At 43.6% G+C, this 22622-nt stretch overlaps 2 protein-coding genes across 2 annotated transcripts; both read right to left on the reverse strand.

Moving 5' to 3' along the window:
- Window positions 1-408: 408 nt before the first annotated feature.
- LOC109429542 (kanadaptin-like) lies at window positions 409-11176 on the reverse strand. The gene is made up of 2 exons (XM_062858761.1): window positions 10981-11176; window positions 409-1418 (listed from the first exon to the last, which is right to left on the reverse strand). Exons 1-2 carry the CDS (start codon window positions 11174-11176, stop codon window positions 409-411), a joined length of 1206 nt encoding a protein of 401 aa, XP_062714745.1.
- Window positions 11177-11664: 488 nt separating this feature from the next.
- LOC134285516 (uncharacterized) lies at window positions 11665-20392 on the reverse strand. Its single transcript, XM_062846400.1, has 4 exons — window positions 19021-20392; window positions 15134-16347; window positions 12684-14956; window positions 11665-12610 (listed from the first exon to the last, which is right to left on the reverse strand). Exons 1-4 carry the CDS (start codon window positions 20102-20104, stop codon window positions 11785-11787), a joined length of 5397 nt encoding a protein of 1798 aa, XP_062702384.1. The 5' UTR covers window positions 20105-20392; the 3' UTR covers window positions 11665-11784.
- Between the last annotated feature and the right edge of the window lie 2230 nt (window positions 20393-22622).

Raw genomic sequence — 22622 nt, forward strand, 5'->3', positions numbered from 1 at the left:
ACAGCCTATGACACCCTTTACGCGACAGCTGGCTTGGTTAGCCGAAGATTGTCATCGCCATGCGGCCAACAATACTGACGACGTTTCCCACTCGGCTCGATACGACTCGAGTATGCAACTGTCAGGCAAGCAGCCGAAGCAGCGGCTGTTTCAATACATCTTTCGCTCATGCGTGTGCATGCTGTTGGCGATACATTTCTTACTGATGGTGTTGCACACGGTAAAGAGAGATGGTCTGCACACATAAGAGAGTGTCGACTCAGCCTTGCGCGGGCTGTTGCGAGAAGGATGTACATTTGGAAAGCCTGATAGTGACTGTCATCCTAATAACTTGTACAATCTCAATCTCAAATAATACATTTATTTTACGTACCTTGTTATGTACAATAACACTCAAGAAGGGTTCAGTTAATAACCGAACTTTTCGTTAAGCGAAGTTCTACCATCGCCGGTTTGGTCCTGCGGTGGAACCCATTCAATGTTCTTCTCCTCACTCTGCATCTCTTCCGCATCATCAAAATCTACGTTGTCTCGGTTCCGTTCTCGTGTACGGTTCCGATTTCGCTTCTTTTTACCAACGATGGACGAAGATGACGAGTCTTCCAGTTCGGTCTCACTCCTGCGCTTTCTGTTACCTTCGGTCGATGCTGGATTTTCCACATTTGTAGATTGCGATTCGGCAACACTTTCTTCCGCCTCTCCGGCCTTCCGATTTTCATTGTCTTTGTGATGCTGTTCAAGTTGCTCTGGATTGTAAGCAGGGCCCTGAATGTTCTTTGACGTTTCCTCTGGATTCTTTTTTAGTGATTCCTGTTTCCTGTCCTGTTCGGGTGCGTCCTGTACCTCTTCAGCATCCTCTTCTTCAACCTCTTCACCGTAAGAACTTGTAACCCCACCGACCTTGATTTCCGTCTTTTTAATGCCAAACGTCTTGCTAAGCTTGTTTCGCTTACCAAAAAGAGGCATCATCTTTTTCTTGAGAGCCTCTTTGCTACTTCCAGAACATGAAGCCCCTTGATTCATGCTTGGCAGATCAACTGGTTTAGCAATCTTAATAAGCTTCTGAAGTGTCACGTGGTCCTTGAGAAGCCTATCCTTTTCCAACCTCAGCCGACGAATTTCAAACTTATCGTACGGTTTGTCTTCCGATAACTTTGTTAGGAAATCATCCACATCATCATCGTTCTCCGGCAAACGGGTTCCCTTTTCAATCATTTGCCGTTGCTGGATCTTACTTTCAATCTGTTCAAGTCGCTCCAGAAGTTCGGACTCGCGCCGAATCAGATCTTCGTACGTGTGGACTTCAGCCGTGTTTTTGGTCTGCTTTCGTTGTCGACGTCGCTCGACGTCGCCCGTTCGATCAAGGAAGTCGTCATCGTCGTCAGAATCTGACGTTTTCTTATGACGGCGGCGTGGTTCTGAAAAGAAATGAGCAAATTGTTAGGTGTGCATGAAAGCTACATTGGCTAATCGTTCAATTAGTATCAAAATTTCAATTTTACGTAATTAATTTCGCCCATTTTCCGTACTGGGTGGGGCTGGCTCACCGACACTTCCGGTCCGCTTTAGTGCTTTATGCATCATTGTGGCCAGGTGTTGCTCTAGTTTTTCCAACACGCTAAAACTGCTCAGCACTAAAATGTGTAAGACCTACTCATAAGTGCATAATTTCCAGACCACACAAAAATGTGTAGCAGTTACACATTCTCGAAAAACAGGTCGTACACTCTTCTAGATGCGAAATGTTGATTTTTTTTTGTTTTCCAAGGTCACTAGTAATCCTACCTAGATTGGCGTACAAAAATTTTAGCGATTTTAACAATTTTGCGGACACTGGAGCTGATTTTGTAAATGTGCAAGGGTTACACATTTTTGGTGTAGTCTGGAAATTATGCACTTTAGTGCTGAGCGACGTTAGCGTGAACTGTATTGTAAGGCACCCTACACACTATTCAAACCGTTTGACCAACATTGCCACCGCCCTCAGGTTGGTCGAACCAGCAAATGTTTCTGCAACCGTATGACGAACTGCCAAATCGTGTTGCACCAACATGTCACTTTGGTTGCACCAACATCATCCCCCATTTGAAATCACACTATGTTTGTGCAACAACACTACACACGGTACGATCGGTTCGTCAAACATTGGCTCCGCCCACCGTTGGTTTGAGTAAAATCAAACTGGTTTGATTTTTGCCAACCAAACCATCAACTGTCAAATCGGTTTGACGAACTGCCAAATCGGTTCGTCAAACAGCATCACACACGGTCAAACACAGCACCAACTCAACCACCAACCTGGGGGCGGAGTCAATGTTGGTCAAACCGTTTGAGTAGTCTGTAGGGTGCCTAAAGCATGAGCGGTGATCCTTGGCATTCTTGTGTAAATTGGGGTAGGTACTCGAAATGCTGATCGATCACCGATTATTGCTGGCAGATGCAGTGGAAAGTTTGTCTTAATACGTATCAATCGTCTCTGACCAACGAGAAAAACTGACTTCACTGATTACCTGTCTCTGAGCCAAATTTGGTATAGAGTCTTCAGTCTCCGATTAATCGCTTCATGTTTGATGGAGGTTTTTAACCCAATGGGTTACATAGCCGCTATCCGAATGAAGAGAGTAATGTTCCGCGTAATATATCACAAATCGAAAGAGGTACGGTACATTACGTGGAGCGGATATACTGAATTGGGTACCAGACCAAGTCCCTGCTGGGTGGCGCTAAATAGGTGAGCCATAGACAATAGAATCGTCAATGTCGTAGGGCATAGTATGTGACTATTGTCGAAACAACACTATATTTGGTCATTGTCCAACTAAGCGCATAACTATGTTAGGGTCAAGATTAGGATGAAATCATTGGTAAAATATAATAACACTTTTTAGTTTGTGTAGTTAGATATTCGCATGGTTAATTATTTTATGAACAATAATTTTATTGAGAATCCGATTTAAAATAATTGAATAGTAATTTTTGTTAAGCCATATTATATTAAAATAATCACTATCATTATCAATGAATGCTATCCACTCAAGATCTTCGCTTGAATTACTGGAGGCTTCACTTATCAACAAATTTACAAAAAAACACGCTATAACAGAATTTAGAGAATCGTGGAGGGTGAGAAATCTGAACTAGTAGCAGTAATCATATAGATTAACAATTATACTCTACTATTTTCAATCATTGCAACATTATACTAATATGTGCGGGCCGCCCATTTGCGGAGTTGTGCGGCCAATTATTCTCTTTCCATTCCAGAAACGACCGTTTTGAAGCAAGAAGTGTCCCAATGGCCAACACAAACGGGACTTGTCCGAAACACACAAGATAAGTACAACAATTTTATAATCAGGCAACCAACTCTTTCTACTACTTTGCTAATAGATAATACAATATGCATACTTCAATATCAATTATTTGTTTGTTTGCGCGTTTATTTATGACACTATTGAAGCATTCGTGTCGCCGCGGAATAGTTTACAATTTATCTTATTTACATTTTTCAATTCACTTTAAAGCTTTTACAATTGTGTATGTAAACTTGTATCTCAATTATGTTCATTATTAATAGTAGTCTGATAATCCAAGTCTAGTGATTTTTTTCCCAAGGAATAGAAAGAGTTGGTGTCATAATCAATACAATACTTGAAGCTGGAAACTCCTTATTTCCCCCTATGGGTTATAGGGAGGGGCGGGACATTCGAGCCTACTCATCAGTGGAAAGGACTTGCTATGCTAATCGGTTTAGCATAGGGCAGATACAAGTCTACTGGTAGACGTATCGCCCAGCGAAACAACGCAGATTGGCCACGGCCCGGGGGTGCGTTGATTATAACAGAATAACAGAATTTCGCCCATTTTCCGTACTGGTTCATAATGCCACTAAAATGAATTGCGTAATGAAAAAACGTTATATAATGCGACTTATTTGGGCTGCATAATGAACATCATGCAACTCAAATGAGGTGAATGATGAAAAATCATCACATAATAGATATTTATGTAACGAGTTGCAAAAAGTTGATTTTTTCAACACGAGTTGTACATTTATCGAGTAATACATGAATTTTCCCTTAATCATAAAGTATTAGATACTCATATAAAGACTTTTGTAATGACATTTTGGAAGTGATCCTATTTTTTGTCGTTTCGTATATCTGTGACTTTTGATGTACAATACAAATAAAAATTGACATAATTTCATGGCGACTGTCTAAATTTCAGCAAAATCGGTTGACTAGAAACCGAGCACCATATCGTCAAAGTTGGCTATTTTGTATGAAAAACGGCTGGTGGTCATATTGTTTTGTCCGACACTGTATATCGACTAACATCGAGCGAAAGGTCGTCAATACACTACTGACGTGAAAGGAACTATCATCACTGGATGGATTGATCCAATTGGTTTGGAAATGACTGAGTTATAGCGAAGAGTGCCCAAAATACCGGCCGCTGCCCAAGTGGTTCGCTACAACAATAATTTTAATAAGTGTAAGAAGGGTTCCGTTCACCAGAGGTGGGTTAAATCGGTTTTTTTTAGTTAAAGCTGATGTTATCTTGAAGAATTTGAGATAAATTACTAAGAGGTTTATTGAACAAATTTCTAGAGAGGTGTCTATGAAAATTATTGCAACTATTTCTTTTGGATCCTATAGAAAAAAATCATGGAAAAAATCTTGAACCTAATTTAAAAGAGTATTCGGCCCAATTCGTGGATTTACTGCTGGAAAAAATCATGGAATGGTGTTTGCTAAAATTTCTGCAGAAAATTATGTAAATGAACAAAAAAAAAACAATTGAGGGGTCCAGAGTCAAAGGGGTGTGAGTGACCATGTTGTCGATTTTGAGCAGAGCATATGAAAAAAATTCTTCAGATTTCAAGCTTTCAGGAACATTTTTAAAATTAATTTTACTCAGGACCCGAAACGGAACCAAAAAAGCTTTGATCTAAAAAACGGTTCCGATGACCTACGCTAGTAGGCATATTTACACATATCTTATCTGCCGTGAATCGCAAGTCAGTCCCATCTGCATTTTGGTCAAAAATGAGTTAATGACCGTTTTCTATATTTCTTGGGATGATCTTTCAGCTGCGTATATAAAAATACATAGTTTGTTCAGTAAAATTTAAAAAACAACACCAAGTCAGATTGTCCCATAATGAAATGTAATCGCAAGTCAGTCCCATTACGAACTTGTGTACCCACCAGTACAAAACTTAACACTGTTTTAGCCAGTTTTATATTTTTCGCTGTTAGGTTTTCACGTTTGAAATAATGTGTGAAAGTTTCATGATGATCGCAGAAGTTTTCAATTCATGGCGATTTTTTTAAGTTTCACATAGAAATCGAATTTGAAAACTTCAGAGTCCATTTTCTCAATGCCTACTTTTTGCAGATGGGACTGACTTGCGATTCACGGCAGTTATATCCTAGCTTTTGTTGTGGGTATGTCTCTACCGACCCACATATCTTAAAACGTTGGTCGGGTTTTTTTTTTTATTATAGACGTTTTAACCACAGGGGTCATTCGCGTCTGGCTTTATTTAATCATAATCATAATATTTACATGTTTTACATAGTGTCACATTGTTTTATACAGGTCCATTTCTTTTACAAACTTTATAACTTTGTTTTCTTTTTCTTTACTATTTTGTAAGATGCTTTCTAGCGTTCCGGAAATGCCAATTGTTTTTCTGATTCTTTTGAATTTAGTACAATCAATTAGTAAGTGTTCGATGGTTAGTTTGCATTTACAGCTTGAACATGCAGGGGAGTCCGCATAAGGAGTTAACAGAAAATCATGGGTTAAACGTGTATGTCCGATCCTGATTCTGCCTAATACTTTTTGCTCGTAGCAATCTTTACGATCTATCCATTTAAAAACATCCCTCTTTACATAATTCAACTGTGTTCCTGGATTTGATGAGTTCCAATCTAGTTGCCAAGCTTTCCAAATCATTTTTCTGCTCATTTTTTTCGCATCGTTTGCAGGAAGATCCACATTAGCTAGATCATTGTTTTTACCCTCTTTTGCTATTTTATCAGCATATTCATTGCCCTGTATCCCAGCGTGACCAGGGACCCATACCAACCTAACATCTTTGGATTTTAAACTTTCTTCGCACTGTTGAACCCAAGGATGTTTTGAACAACTCCCTTCCAATGCTCTTATAGAACTTGCACTATCCGTAAATATAACGTTTTTAGTAGCCGAAGGAGCTTTCTCTATGGCTGACCATATCGCTCTTATTTCTGCAGAGAATACTGAACATTCATCATGAATTCGACCCTTATCTGTAAATGTTGCGGAATATACTCCATATCCTGTTTTACCATCACCTTTCGATCCATCTGTGTAAATTTTAAGGTAAGTTCTGTATTTCGTGTTGGAGATTTCGTTGAAACAAGCCTGAGCTTCAGTCGCGCTGCAACCAACCCTAATTTTATTAGCCAAGGACCAGTCTACTCTTGGAGTTTCAAAGTCCTATTTTTGACTACTCCATCTGAATAACGGAATAACTTTAGGAAATATTTGTCCTGTTATGGCCTCATAAGAGGCACTAGCTCTTTGTATTAGCACTAGATCATGATCTGTGCGTCCCAATTCCATCATTTTTATTGCCAGATTGGATTCGAACAGTGAAGCAAGGTATTCAAAAGGCAATTGACCTGATTCGGGGTGGAAGCTCAGGTAAAATATTATCTCCTGGGCGCCCATTAAAAACACCACCCCCGGCGAAGACTGGCGCTCGAGCCTAGCTATTTAGCACTGTAGTTGGAGGAAATGCCAATGCAGAACCCGTAGCTTCCGGGAAGGTAAGCCCAGCTCCCTGGGTTAGTGGGTTGGTGTCAGGCCCTGCGAGCCAGCCGTAAAAAAGACTAGCACCGGAAAATCAACAAGAGAAGAATGCGAACCGATACCAATGGCGACGACCACAGCGACGAAAAGGGACTTGCGATTGGAAGCTCGGTACGTGGAACTGCAGATCTCTCAACTTCATCGGGAGCACCCGCATACTCGCCGATATACTGAAGGACCGCGGGTTCGGAATCGTAGCGCTGCAGGAGGTGTGTTGGACAGGATCTATGGTGCGAACGTTTAGAGGTAATCATACCATCTACCAGAGTTGCGGCAACACACGTGAGCTGGGAACAGCTTTTATAGTGATGGGCGACATGCAGAGGCGCGTGATCGGTTGGTGGCCGATCGACGAAAAAATGTGCAGGTTGAGGATCAAGGGCCGATTCTTCAACATCAGCATAATAAACGTGCACAGCCCTCACTCCGGAAGCACTGATGATGACAAAGACGCATTTTACGCGCAGCTCGAACGCGAGTACGACAGCTGCCCAAACCACGACGTCAAGATCATCATAGGGGATCTAAACGCTCAGGTAGGCCAGGAGGAGGAATTCAGACCGACAATTGGAAAGTTCAGCGCCCACCAGCTGACGAACGAAAATGGCCTACGCCTCATCGATTTCGCCGCCTCCAAGAACATGGCCATTCGTAGCACCTTCTTCCAGCACAGCCTCCCGTATCGTTACACCTGGAGATCACCACAACAAACGGAATCGCAAATCGACCACGTTCTGATTGATGGACGGCACTTCTCCGACATTATCGACGTCAGGACCTATCGTGGCGCTAATATCGACTCTGATCACTATCTGGTGATGGTTAAACTGCGCCCAAAACTCTCCGTTATTAACAATGTACAGTACCGGCGGCCGCCCCGGTACGATCTAGAGCGACTGAAGCAACCAGATGTCGCCACCGCATACGCGCAGAATCTCGAGGCAGCGTTGCCGGACGAGGGTGTGCTCGATGTGGCCCCTCTAGAGGACTGCTGGAGTACAGTCAAAGCAGCCATCAACAACGCAGCCGAGAGCACTATCGGGTATGTAGAACGGAGTCGACGAAACGATTGGTTCGACGAGGAGTGCAGAGCGGTTCTGGAGGAGAAGGATGCAGCGCGGGCGGTAATGCTGCAGCATGGAACCCGACAGAATGTGGAGCGATACAGACAGAAGCGGAAGCAGCAGACCCGTCTCTTCCGGGAGAAAAAGCGCTGCCTGGAAGAAGCGGAGTGCGAGGAAATGGAACTGCTGTGCCGTTCACAGGAAACACGGAAGTTCTATCAGAAGCTCAACGCATCCCGCAAAGGCTACGTGCCGCAAGCCGAAATCTGCAGGGATAAGGATGGGAGCCTCCTGACGGACAAACGTGAGGTGATCGAAAGGTGGAAGCAGCACTTCGACGAGCACCTGAATGGCGAAGAGAATGTAGGCACGGAGGACCAAGGCAGCGGAAGAAATGACTATGTTGGTGCAGCAGAGGACGGGAACGAACCAACTCCCATGCTGAGGGAAGTTAAGGATGCCATCCACCAGCTCAAAAACAACAAAGCGGCTGGTAAGGACGGTATCGCAGCAGAACTCATCAAGATGGGCCCGGAAAAGTTGGCCACCTGTCTGCACCAGTTAGTAGTCAAGATCTGGGAAACCGAACAGCTACCGGAGGAGTGGAAGGAAGGGATAATCTGTCCCATCCACAAGAAAGGCGACAAGTTAATGTGTGAGAACTTTCGAGCGATCACCATTTTGAATGCCGCCTATAAAGTGCTATCCCAGATCATCTTCCGTCGTCTTTCACCTAAAGTAAATGAGTTCGTGGGAAGTTACCAAGCCGGTTTCATCGACGGCCGGTCGACAACGGACCAGATCTTCACCGTACGGCAAATCCTCCAGAAATGCCGTGAATACCAGGTCCCAACGCATCACCTGTTCATCGACTTCAAAGCGGCATACGACAGTATCGACCGCACAGAGCTATGGAAAATTATGGACGAGAACAGCTTTCCCGGGAAGCTGACTAGACTGATAAGAGCAACGATGGACGGTGTGCAGAACAGCGTAAGGATTTCGGGTGAACTATCCAGTTCATTTGAATCTCGACGGGGACTACGACAAGGTGATGGACTTTCCTGCCTACTATTCAACATTGCCCTGGAAGGTGTTATGCGACGAGCCGGGCTCAACAGCCGGGGTACGATCTTCACGAAATCCAGCCAATTTGTCTGTTTTGCGGATGACATGGATATTATTGCTAGAACATTTGGAACGGTGGCAGAACAGTACACCCGCCTGAAACGTGAAGCAGCAAAGGTCGGACTGGTGGTGAATGCGGCTAAGACAAAGTACATGCTGGTAGGTGGGACTGAGCGAGACAGGACAAGCCTTGGCAGCAATGTTACGAAAGACGGGGATACTTTCGAGGTGGTAGAAGAATTCGTCTACCTCGGTTCCTTGCTAACGGCTGACAATAACGTGAGCCGTGAAATACGAAGGCGCATCATCAGTGGAAGTCGTGCCTATTATGGGCTCCAGAAGAAACTGCGGTCAAAAAAGATTCACCCCCGCACCAAATGTACCATGTACAAGACGTTAATAAGACCGGTGGTTCTCTACGGGCACGAGACGTGGACGATGCTCGAGGAGGACATGCAAGCACTCGGAGTTTTCGAGCGACGGGTGCTAAGGACGATCTTCGGCGGCGTACAGGAGAACGGTGTGTGGCGGAGAAGGATGAACCACGAGCTCGCTGCACTTTACGGCGAACCCAGCATCCAGAAAGTGGCCAAAGCCGGAAGGATACGATGGGCAGGGCATGTTGCAAGAATGCCGGACAACAACCCTGCAAAGTTGGTGTTTGCTAACCATCCGGTTGGTACAAGAAGGCGTGGAGCGCAGAGAGCACGATGGGTGGACCAGGTGGAGCGTGATCTGGCGAGTGTTGGGCGTGACCGACGTTGGAGAGCTGCAGCTGCAAATCGAGTATTATGGCGGCAAATTGTTGATTCAGTATTATCATGAATTTGATGTTAACTAAATAAATGAATGAACCTGATTCGCAGACAAAAGCCGCAGTAGGACTCGTACAAAACGCTCCGGAAGCTATACGGATAGCTTTATTATAAATAGGTTTTAATATTGGTAGGACCAAGTCCTTCCTTCTGCTGGCAATAGCATATCCGTAAAATAACCGAGATACAATAAGTGCTTTGGCAATTCTTATCAAGGTATCTCGAGAACTTCTGACCTTACCTCCTAAAATTTTGAGAAGATTCAAAGCTCCTACTGCCGATTTTTTTTTCTATCTTTTGCGTGTTTCACGAAATTGAACTTGTTGTCGATAGTCAGTCCCAATATTTGCATTTCTTTTACGCAGGGTATTGTCGTATCATCCAAACAAACATTTGGTATTGACCCTCGATGTCTGCGATTTGTACAAGTATGGAGTAGTTTACATTTTGAAATTTCAATTTTGAAACCGGTTGAGGAGAGCCAATGCATCGCTTCTTCCGCTGCCTGCTGTAATTTTGATCTTAGCCGTTTTCTTTGCTTGCCATATGCTACGATAACTATATCGTCTGCATAAATTAAAATTTGTACGTTCGAAGGAATGGACGAAAATAGTGGATCTATTGCTATTAAAAACAATGTTGCCGACAAGGTAGAGCCTTGAGGTATTCCGCGAATCATGGGCCTTAAGGTTGAAAATGTGGAACCTATACGAACTTTCAAAGTACGATCACTCAGGAAATTTTTTATATATTCAAACATTCGTCCTGAAAAATTCATTTTCGAAAGGGTGTTCAGAACTACCGTCCGGTTCACCGTATCATAGGCCTTCGACATATCAATTGATAACAACTCACAATGCTGGTTTTGATTGATTGGATCGTTCAAAAACTCTTCCAATTCTGAGAAATAAACATCGGTTTCGAGGCCCGCTCTAAACGCGTATTGTCGTGGGTCTCTCAAGTTCTTGTCTTCAATGTACTCTACCAATCGCCTGTTGACGATTCTTTCTAAAACCTTTGCCATGCAATTAATTAGTGATATGGGACGATAATCGTCGGGACCACCTTCTTTTCTACTTTTCTTAATGGACAATCCGCCATTTGACCAGCCGTTTTGGTGCGGCTGTGAAGCCGCTGGTATGTTACCTGCTGATGCGTCCGCTCGCGTCGATGGTCCAAATGGGAAGAGGCCGAGTCGCGTCTGCCGCGAGCTCTCGTTGCTGTGTTGAGTTCGGGACCCGATTGCCTCAAGCTCTTGTGCAGTCGCCCGAATGGTGTTCGGGTTTTATAGCAAACAACCATTACCTCTGACCGAGGGGTATTAATACCGCACATCCCCCTTCCACATTAAAATAATAAAGTTTTAACTTTATTTTTATCATCATGAAAGTTATTAACTTATTTCTGTTTTTTTTTTTTTTGTTGAATGATGAACATCAGTCGTTTTCATATATTACGCTTGATTTACGTCGGCAATTGACATCGTCGACATGGTCGACATACAATTCAGCACTACTCACACTTTTTTGCCTTTGACTTGTCAAAAACTTTGTCCGCTGATGAGGTGGTGCAGTTTTGTTTACAGTTATCGTTTTGCTGGGATCCGATCGGTCTGTAAATAACGGCATCATTCCTCTAATTTCCTTTCTTTTATTCGTTTTGTTTAGCTTTAGTGAAGGTTTGTAAACAACCAGTGATAAAAAAACGCATAAACAAGAGTGTTTATATCCATTACCCATCCTTTTATCCCCGACAATGCAGTTTATATATAGGTAAAATAAGAGTCAATCTATCGTTACATTTTTGTTTATTTTTTTAGGAAATGTTCACCAATATTATAAAACAGCAATAGTGGAAGAAAAGAAATTCAAGTGATGTTTACGGCCTAGCTATTTTCTAGATGTTTCCCGTTAGTTTTCTATTGCCTGCACGTAATCCTTCATGTAGGAGGGCATCGTTCTTATTCTGCGTGGTCGTTCGGAAATGCTCGATTCAGGATTTTGTTTGGTGCTTGAGCTAAGTTGAGGTGCATCATTGGAATTGTCATTGGATGTGCGCCAAGGTCCAACCTTCCGAGTCTGGGTCACATGCCGTTTAACAATCTGGCCGTGATCGTTTTGCAGAGTGAGGCTTCCGTTGTCGTTCTTGATGATGGTGTATTTTTGAGTGTCAAACCTGCTGTCCCCTTTGGCGCGGTTCAACCGCTCGATGATGACCGTGTCCCCCGGATTCAAACGGCATGCTCGCGCTCCTCTTCTAGTATCCTCACGGATCTTAGCCTTCATCTTCTGCTCCTTATCTCTGCGCTCGAATAGGTCCTCGTCATATTTTACTGTTTCATGGTGCAGCAAAGGGAGTCTACGTTTTATTTTACGGCCCATCATTATTTCCTCAGGCGGAAGGCCAGTAACCGAGTGAGCTGACGCATTGTGGGCATTGACAGCAGCTTGTAGCTCTTCCTTGAAACAGGACCCGTTGCCAACTGCAGAAGCCATTGCCTTATTGACAAGCTTCATGTAGTTTTCAACAAGCCCGTTCTGTTGTGGAAACAGGGGGGTTGAAAACACGGCCTCAATGCCACGATCGGCGCAGTACGCTCGGTACTCTTCACCATTGAATGGTGGTCCGTTGTCGGACCGAATATTTTTCGGAAAACCTTCACGAGCAAATACTTCTTCAAGGACATGTTTTGTCTGTTCAAAACTTGTGGATTTAACCGGCCGGGCAATCAAATACCTATTAGCAAGAACAGAACGGAAAGAAAAAAAAAACTGGAAAATTCACGAAACATAAATGAAGTAAAACATACCTGGACCGGTAGTCAACAATCAGCAAAATTGAAACGCCTCCGTATCTCGCGTATGGGCCATTGAAATCCACTGCAATACTTTCCCAAACCGTTTGAGGAGCGAGGATCCTTTTCATGGGGGTTGGCTTTTCGGGTCGTCCATTCGTCGCGCAGGTCTGGCAGGTTTTCACCCACTCCTCGGCATCCGTAGATAGTCCGGGCCACCACACACGCTCACGCAAGATACTTTTGAGCTTTGCAGTCATCGGATGTCCATCGTGAGCTAGGCTCAGAGTTTTCTCCCGCAGTTTTGTGGGAACTACAGCGCAACCATTCTTTACCAAAATTCCATCGTTGAGTGAAAGCTCACCTGCTACACTTTCGAATCGGCTAAGTTCTTTTGGCCAGATGCGGGTTTCTAGTGAATCGATCACCTTCTGAAGAGTTTCGTCGATTGCGGTTTCTTCTCGCAACTCTTCTTCCGTCAAGAATCCTACAGAATTTGCTTCCAAGGTTGCAATTTCCCAGGGGCTGTGTTGCTCATCAAACGCGTCATCGTTGCCGGTGTACAACCGCGAGGATGGATCGGCAATGTTGTCTCTACCTCGGATATATTCCACGTCGTAGCTATAAGGACTCAGACGAAGGGCCCACCCATCCGCTCGTGTTAGGGCTCTCTTGGAGTTCTCTCTCGAACGATTCAAAATGAAAGTGACGCCTTGTGCGTCGGTTCTCAACGTGAAATGTCGGCCTAGAAGGAAGAACGAAAAATGTTCCACAGCCCACACTGTGGCCAGAGCTTCACGCTGGTTCTGTGCGTACCTTTTCTCGGTATCCGTGAGTGCCTTCGACGCAAAACTTATAATACGAGGAGACTTGGACAAACCTTCCTGTACTAGTACCGCTCCTAGAGCGTTCGGCGATGCATCTGTATATAAGATCGTTCTCTCGTTTTCGGCAAAATATCCCAGCGTCGTAGTACATCGTGTGATTTGTTCCTTAATTGTTTCGAATGAAGCAAGTTGTTTCGGTCCCCATTCCCAACTTTTATTGGTGGTGGCGGCCCACAGGATGCTCGAAATATCTGCAAAGTCCTTGATGTAAGGACTGACATAAGATGCCAGCCCAAGAAAACTTTTCAGCTCGGAGACATTAGCTGGGGGTCGAAACTGTCGGATTGCTTTTACTTTCGTTTCATCCACATGGAATCCATTCTCATCCAGTCCATGGCCCAGGAATACAATGAAACTTTTGTCAAATTCACACTTCTGTACGTTGAGGGTTAAGTTGTTTGCACGAAGTATTCTCAAGACTAGGTTGGTCGTTTCCCTAAGTTTATCCAACGTTTCCGCGAATATCAGGACATCGTCGATGTACACTATTAGATTGTCCACTCCCTCCAGAAGCCGGCTCATCTCCCGTTGAAAAATTTCGGGAGCGCAGTTTACGCCGAACATCAGGCGCGTGAAACGGTACATTCCGTTTTCTGACAAGAATGTCGTGAGGTCGCGTGAATCTTTAGAAAGCTCAAGGTGGTAGTAGGCGTTACTAAGGTCCAACTTTGTAAAGAACTTGGCACCGTGAAGTTTCACCTTCATCTCATCTACTAGTGGCATACGGAAATACTCCCTTTTTATCGCCTTGTTTGGGGCCCGCATGTTGACCACTAGTCGAAAGTCGTTCTTGCCTTTAGGCACCGCTGACATGCCACTTATCCACTGTGGTGCTCTAGTGACGCGCTCGATAATGCCGCAAGCTTCCATGTCCTCGAGGCGCTTCCTGGCTGCTTCCCTGAACGCCGCAGGGACATTGTAGTATGCGTTCCTTTCAGGTGGTATTGACGAGTCCACACTGAACTTGACCCTCACTCCTGGCATTTTTGGAAAGATTCCTGTGGTAGTATACTGCTCGCAACTGTTCACCGAGAGTCCCACCTTCAACAGCTTCAACTCACATGCCGTGCGTCGCCCGAGCAACGACCGTCGACCTTCATCTACTACAAGAAATTCTGCGGTCACTCTCGGTTTTTCCGCATCTACGACTTCTACCTCCGCTTTAAAGGCACACCGTATTTGCATAGGAGCGTCTACCGCATATGCTCGCAGCTCCCTTACTACGGCAACTGGCTCTAATTTAGCCATTCCGCATCGTAACTCCTTTTCCAAACATATCCAATCCTTTCCGCCCACTATATTGACATCGGCACCTGAATCAACGAGGAAATTGTATGGCCTGGACGAACCAAGACGGCAACGAATGATTGCATCACCCAAAGACACAACTGTGTTAATTTGCTAAAACAAGAAGAAAAACGAAAAAGAACCAAGTAAGGGGAACAATTTTACCCAAGTAAATTGGTGTTCATCAACTAAATCAAAAGGTGGTGAAATGACTCTAGAGTTTGCAATTCTATTTCTATAGTATGTTGTCTTTATTTAATCCACACATCGAGTTATGCATTTGACTTATACCTGTTCATCGTTTGATCCTTTGCCCCATCCAGGTAGGGGACCGTTACGTGGTTTTTCGTCGACACTGTTGATCCCAGTTTTGGGTTTCTTGCGACAAGTCACGCTGAAATGGCCAATTCGTCCACAAGTGTTGCATGCTTTATCCAATGCTGGGCAGGTATCCCGTTTGTGGGACAGGTAACCACACCTCCAGCAGCGCGACCGCTGTCCCTGACGATAATCTTGGAATGGTCCTCTCGTTTTCGTCCTTTCGAATCCCCTGCCTTCTTCGACTTTCCGCATCTTCCGAAATGGTTCCCTCTCACGGCTATGATCTCGTTTTCTGGTGATAGCTAGAATGTTCTGTGGGCTTTGTTCCGCAGCCTGTTCGTCAACTTCGAACGCTTCGACTCGTGAAGCTGCTTTCAGGATGTAGTCTGCATCATGTCCGTAGGTCCTTCCAGCTGTCGCTAACTCCCGGTTCCGCATGCCCTTCAGGAGCTGGGCAAGCACAAAACGAGTTTGGTCCCCAGGGCTGTAGCCACACAAACGAACTTTCTGTGTCAGCCGTGCGTGGAAAGTGATTATAGTTTCTCCCTTCGCTTGACGCATGGCCTGGAATGCCTCGTGTTCCGCAGCCGTGTCAGTCATCGACTTGAAATAGTTGTTTACTTTCGAAACGAGAGTCGCATAACATCTTGGATCACGGTAATCCGGTTGCAGATTTGCAGCGCTGATAATATCCTGCAAATCTTTCCCGAGCGACAAGTAGAGCAACTTTGCACGGTCGACTGAACTGCCAAACGTTGATAGAGATGCAGCTGTTTCGAAATTCCCGATGAATGCTTGCCAGTTCTCCCACAGCTTGCTCGACGGAATGTCCTTCGGAAATTTTGGAATAAGATCCCAACGGATGTTACTTCCCTTGTCCGAGGGTTCAGGGTACACAGATGATCCAACATCATGCTTCTCGGTGTATCCGGTGTGACTCGCGGTTTGGTTTATCATCGGATTTGCTTCGCACGGATGGTTTTCTACGACCGTTTTCTCCAAATGGGTCATTTCTTCAGACACAGCTCGTTCCTCGGTTTCGACGGTCTCATGAGCCCCCACTTCTAGGTCGTCAGAACAAACGGAGTTACTGTCGCTTTGATATTCACTCGCCTCACTAATATCCGAGCCATCCTCGGCATTCGGAGCCAGAACATATCTTCCACCGCTATACATGTTGTATTCTATGGAAAAAAAATGAGAAAACGTGACCGGTTAGTTCACTCAATCAAGATTTTCAAATGAAAAATCACCGACTATTTTCGGACAAATTTTGCAATTAGGTTGTTCCAAGGTAGTTCCAAAGTCATATAAACGAATTCAAGGGCCTTTTTCACCAGCTGTTCTTGTTCACGAAATACGTCAATCTATCTCAGGATACAATTTCGCCGTGCACAAAAAAAATACTAGCACTAGTACTTCAATGATTCTTCTTTCTGTTGTTCAGCCTATACATTCACGGTCCTTTCCTGGGATATTTGCATAAGCAAATAAATCGTGCATCAAGCAACATTTCGGTGTTTTCCTGGTATCCATCATATCAATATGAAATCAAACTTAATGAAATTTCGAATTTCATTTTTCTAACATGTTTACCTATGAATCTATGGAAGCACGTGTCTCAGATCAAAGTTCCGGTGTACTTCCAGTACACCTTGTGGCACTACCAGCCACAAACCGACGCCATGCAAAATCGTTCCAAACGATTCGATCCGGTGTTCTTCTAGAACACCTTGCAGCACACTAACCTACAAAAAACGCAGTCCGGTATTCTTCTAGAACACCTTTCAACATCCTCCGCTGCAAAACCAGCCATATTTCCATGCTCAAGGAATCGCTCCTAGCAACAATATGTTCCGGTATTCTTCGAGAACACCTTGCAGTAAACTATCTGCAACCCAGCACAATCGCATCAAACGGGATTCCGAACCCGAAAGAAAAAAAAATCATTCAATTCCGGTATTCTTCGAGAACACCTTGCAGAAAAACTCAACTGCAAACCAGCTCAAGCGCATTACACGTGGTTTCGTTACGTTCAAGTACACGAAATTTTCAACCGATTTCCGGTATTCTTCTAGAACACCTTGCGGCATAATTGCCACAAACCGAAACTACTTACTTTGGAACTCTTAAAACAATTGCATTTTGCCATTTTTGTCGGAAAATATCTCAGGTTAAACTGGCAGGTTCGCCAATGGACAATCCGCCATTTGACCAGCCGTTTTGGTGCGGCTGTGAAGCCGCTGGTATGTTACCTGCTGATGCGTCCGCTCGCGTCGATGGTCCAAATGGGAAGAGGCCGAGTCGCGTCTGCCGCGAGCTCTCGTTGCTGTGTTGAGTTCGGGACCCGATTGCCTCAAGCTCTTGTGCAGTCGCCCGAATGGTGTTCGGGTTTTATAGCAAACAACCATTACCTCTGACCGAGGGGTATTAATACCGCACACTTAGGTATGGGGACTATGATTGCTTCTTTCCAGTTATCTGGAATCATCCCTGAATGCCAGACGTTATTGTCAGTACGCAATAGTGCCAACTTACCAATTACCGGCAGGTTTTTCAACAAAGGGTATCCTATACCATCTGAGCCTATGCCTTTGCTAGTGCATTTCTTAAGAGCCCAATCCAATGGATTACCGGCAGGGAGTGCGTTCAATGCTGGTCAGCAGGAGTAAAAACATTTTATTTTGTATGGCGAAAAGCATCTAAACTCGAATTTCTCGAAATGAAAAGCTTTTATCGAAAAAATATTTGGTAGGCACCAAACCGGCCCATATAGCCGAGGCGGTAAACGCACGGGTATTCAGCATGACCATGCTGAGGGTGACGGGTTCGATTCCCGGTCGGTCCAGGATCTTTTCGTAAAAGAAATTTTCTTGATTTCCTTGGGAATAGAGTATCTTTGTGCCTGTCACACGATATACGCATGCAAAATGGTCATTGACAGAGGAAGCTCTCAGTTAATAACTGTGGAAGTGCTCATAGAACACTAAGCTGAGAAGCAGGCTTTGTCCCAGTGAGGACGTTACGCCAAGAAGAGAGAGAGAGGCACCAAACCGGTCATCATTGTGCACAACCGCTACAAAATATTTTTTCGAATAATGTGTTCCACTTCGAGAAATACGCCTTTAGATGCTATTCGCCATACAATATTTTTGCGATTTACTTTTAGCGATTTTTCGCGCATAGAAGCTAGCGCCTCATTGGTCGATGCGGAGAGTAGGAAAACAGCCAAAGCATTTAATCCATTCTTTGTAGAGAAGGTCTTGGTTGTAGCTAACATTTTCTAGCCGTTCAGTAGCTTGAACAGGAACATTTGATTGAATTGATTCCGTGAACAACGAATCTTGACGTAAAACCATTTCGTAATGTTCGGCGAAAAGCTCGGAAACAACGGATGGTTCATCAGAAAAGTTCCCATCAGTTTTAATGAAAAGCTTGGGTCTTTGCAGTCGTCCTTGCAAAATATTTACTCTTTTCCACATTTGGTCGGGTTCTTAGGTATAATGAAGCGCAAAAAAACGATGCTGAAGACTTTGATTTAACGATATTTTTCAATTAACTTGTTATAAAGAATCTTTTAAAAAGTATACTAATTGAATGAATGTTATTTTAACGGATTGTGAAACTAATTCGAACAAAGTTTATCATATACTTATGCATAGCTGAGCGATGCTCATTTTGCCTTGTTCTACCCTAACCACACGTATTGGATGGGGGTTCATTACGTTTTTGTAAAATAACAATTTCACAAAATGGTTTTACAGAGAGGCAAATACCTGCCAGAATATGAAATTTTTTTTAAATGTACAATATACATTTTAGATGTTGTATTTGGGATAATTAATAACAAAACTCACCGTGTGTTGCCTGCCGGAGCAATCCGTACCGATCCAGTATGCGACATGCTTCTAGTGCACATTGTACCACAGCTTGTTTCTTCTTACCCTTGTGGGTCACTTCCGCCACAACTGGTCGACCAAAATCGTCATCGACAGGAAGTTCCACCCTGCAGACATAATTGCCGACTGATAGCTCGTCCAACTTGTAGTCCAAGTCGTGGCCTTCCCTTTCAAAATATCCACGCAATGTTTTCTTCGGGTCATCCAAAAACAGTTCCTCGTTGTTGGTAACGGCAAAGGGATTGTGCGCGAGATCAGTTTCCTCATCTGCATCTTCCGCCATACCCCAATTGATTCCCTCCGATTCCTTTAACTTTTCAATGCGCTCCTTCTCCTGTCTTTCAATTTCGGCCATTTCCTCTCGGAGCTTTTCCTGTTTTTGGCGCATCTCTTTCATTTCCGTAATAGTCATCGCAGACGGCGCTTCCTCATCTTCAGGAGGACCTTGCAGGATATATACGCGTGAGCTAGAGCCGAGTTTGATCATGTATCCTACCTTGACTCTCACGTATGTTTTAGGCTTCAATCGTTGTTTGTTCAAAAATGTGCCATGGGTACTGTTGAGATCATAAAGATACCATCCTGGTTCGACGGTATAATGTAGCGATTTAGTTTCCTCGATTTCATCGGAGTCGTCTTCATTGGTATCTCCAACAGGTCCCCTGTACTGTAAAATTGCGTGATATCGAGATATGGTAGGATGTGCCATATTAATATCACAATTCGGAAGCCGACCGAACAACCAATACGGTTTATTTTCCAGCTGATTCACATTTTCTATGATCACACCATTCTTGAGCACTTCGAAGTTGTACTTTAATGAAGCTTCGCACTTTTGTGACCAAACTGGTTCTTTGTAGGGAATGGGAGGAATTTCATTTGCATCAACTGCGAGAAGCTGCTCCTTCTGTTGAGGCGGCGGTTCATCCGACGCCGACGGTTCCGGAACGTTTGCAGTAATTGGAAGATCTGTTTTACGGCTCTTACTCAGCAACTTCAAATCAATCGAAGGCTTTTTAAACGTTGATTCGTCGTCGGTCATTTTTAAAATGCTTGAACAAATTAAACGGAATTTTCACTGCACAGAACACAACAGAATAACAACAGTTTGACTACTGACACTGACCGTCGAGGATCTGACAGATGGCTAAACTATAAAATAAGTTTACCGAAAATTTCGTCGATTTACACGTTATTTAATTACCTGAGATTTATTACCTAAAAACAAACGCTTACACTGAGCGTGTAATTATACAAACGCTTGCATGCACGCTCGTTGAAAACTACTCAAAAGTGAGTCGTTTTCGACTCACTTTTGTACTTTCAAACTAGCTGTCAAAAAGAGAGTAACTTTATTTTATGAAAGATAGTTGGTTTCAACTCGCTATGGAATAAAATTACGCTTCACTCACTTTTGAGTTTTCTCGAAATAGTTTTACTCAGTCTAACCAGCGGTGTCATGGTCGCGATTTTTTCCGCAGTCATGTTCGCAGATTGTGGACAATCCTCGGTACCCACTTACGTAATTTATGTTAAGTCCTTTACTGTCAGAGCTGTCAGATCGGTGTAACACGCTAAAAATAATTTACACAAAAGGCAATTTACACGGAAAAAAATACACGGTTATGAATAGTTATTGGGTACCGAACTGGACAAACAAAATTTGACGGTTTTCTTTGGTACATCTAGGTCTTGAAATTAGTCTATTGTCTAACGGTTGAGACTTGGTTGAGACTTAGCAATAAAATGACAATTGTTCAAAACGTTTAGTTTTCCTTATTTCAGTAACTAAATGTGTTGTTTTTCGCATAGGTTCTATGATAACTGATGATGGCAAGAAGTATGTTGGTAAACATGAAGGAAATCAAAATATTTAACATGTTTTTCATTGGCACATCAGGTCTCGAAAACAACAAAATCTGAGAAAGGAGGTCTTCGGAAAAATGAGGTTCATCGATCGGATGCTGCCATAGCAGGCTGCTCTGGACGGAATCGCGAATCCGAGCGCGAATCGGTGCCGGTACGCTGGTAATTACACTGATAAAATTGTAAAGCTAAAGTTCATACTGTTTGAGAATATACAATTTATTAGACTATACAATCGTTTCTATATCTGTAAACATATTTGTTATGATGAGTATGTTTTAGAGTAAACTTGGTCAATTTTGATTATCTATGTATCTTGAATTCGACGCAATAAAAACTGCAGCACTTATAATGCGTTGCGCGAAAATTTGTACGCGTAAGTAGAGTGCCTTTAACCGAAGACTACTATATCAAGAAGACATGCAACTCAGTTATTTTTCTATACTAACGGCAAGCGTCACCGACGGCACCACCGCCTGGTGAGCTAAAGTGGTACCTTTGTGTAAAAGTGTAAGAGTGTATTGGTGTGAGTATGAAAATTTACACACACTATCATGAATAGTGCCACCTTAATCCGGGGTGGCGCTGCTAGCGGAGACTCTTGATTTTCAGCAGTGCTGCAAGTCTTCTTGATAATGTGGTCTTCGCTTTAACTTAGAGTGGCGTCAATGTCAAAATTGGAACAAAGATCATGTGTCAAATTGCTGTCAAATCCATACACGGAACCGCCAAACTACCCAAAATTGAGTTCTTTTGACGCAATCCTATAGTTCCGCCCAATAAGCCAAATTTGAGTAAATCGATTAAACTCACACTAGGTAAATTGCCTTTACCTCCAGCAAAAAAATATACTTAAGAGTAGGTAAATTCAACCCAAGACCTCCCCTCATTCAACCCAAATTTGAGTATGCCTCCATTTACTCAAAATTGGCTTATTGGGCTCAAGGACCCCCATTGGGTAGACGCATCTCTGTTTGTTTTTGACAACATCGGTGGGGGAAAGAGGGAAAACAACCTAATTTTGGGTATTGTCGGGCCGCCACCAAACCGGACTTCGCACAATCAAGTCGCGACGCGACCCAACTCGCGACGTTTTTTAATCATGTTAAATGTAGTGCGCATCCTTCCCGTTGTTGTCAGCAACACAGCGCACTAGATGCGAAACAGTTGCGACACTTGTGGACCAAGAAAATTGCAATTTTTGATTGAATGTCGGTCTTGATTCCAACCGGATAGACAATAACTAGTTTATTCGATATACTCAGCTTGGAGTAAAATCGACCCAAAAAATAGGTAGTTTGATTTCTCCTTGTACAAACGCGCGTTCCAAACGAGCAGGAGACCTGTCAAAATCGGAACAAGACGCCACTCTCCCTTCCAGTCACTCTACGCGTAAGCGCCCATACATCTCCGCCTGTAAAAAAAATCATTTTGGTGTTTTCGGCGCAGTATTCCTTGGCCAATTCGCGCACTTATTGTATACAAGTCTATACACGGTCGTTTGCGAAAACCCATTAATGGGTGAAAAAACACCCATTTTCTGTAGAAGTGCCTCTCCCCATTTAATGGGTAAAGGCGATTTACCCATTAACGGGTAAAGACAGTTTCTGCCAAAAGTGGGTATATTTTTACCCATTATAGGGAAACAATTTTCACCGCAAAATGAGTAAAAATTTACCCATTTTTCAGAATGG

This window comes from Aedes albopictus, chromosome 1, assembly GCF_035046485.1.
Source record: "Aedes albopictus strain Foshan chromosome 1, AalbF5, whole genome shotgun sequence".
NCBI lineage: Eukaryota > Metazoa > Arthropoda > Insecta > Diptera > Culicidae > Aedes > Aedes albopictus.

What these genes read in the sequence shown, in the direction of transcription:
- LOC134285516 (XM_062846400.1), bottom strand. Translation starts at nt 20,104, where the DNA reads ATGACCGACGACGAATCAACGTTTAAAAAGCCTTCGATTGATTTGAAG. An exon ending in GCTCCGGCAGGCAACACACG is followed by an intron (nt 16,348 to 19,020) that starts GTGAGTTTTGTT and finishes TTTTTTCCATAG; the next exon opens with AATACAACATGTATAGCGGT. An exon ending in AAGGATCAAACGATGAACAG is followed by an intron (nt 14,957 to 15,133) that starts GTATAAGTCAAA and finishes TTCTTGTTTTAG; the next exon opens with CAAATTAACACAGTTGTGTC.
- LOC109429542 (XM_062858761.1), bottom strand. Translation starts at nt 11,176, where the DNA reads ATGGTTGTTTGCTATAAAACCCGAACACCATTCGGGCGACTGCACAAG. An exon ending in CAGCCGCACCAAAACGGCTG is followed by an intron (nt 1,419 to 10,980) that starts GTCAAATGGCGG and finishes ATTTCTTTTCAG; the next exon opens with AACCACGCCGCCGTCATAAG.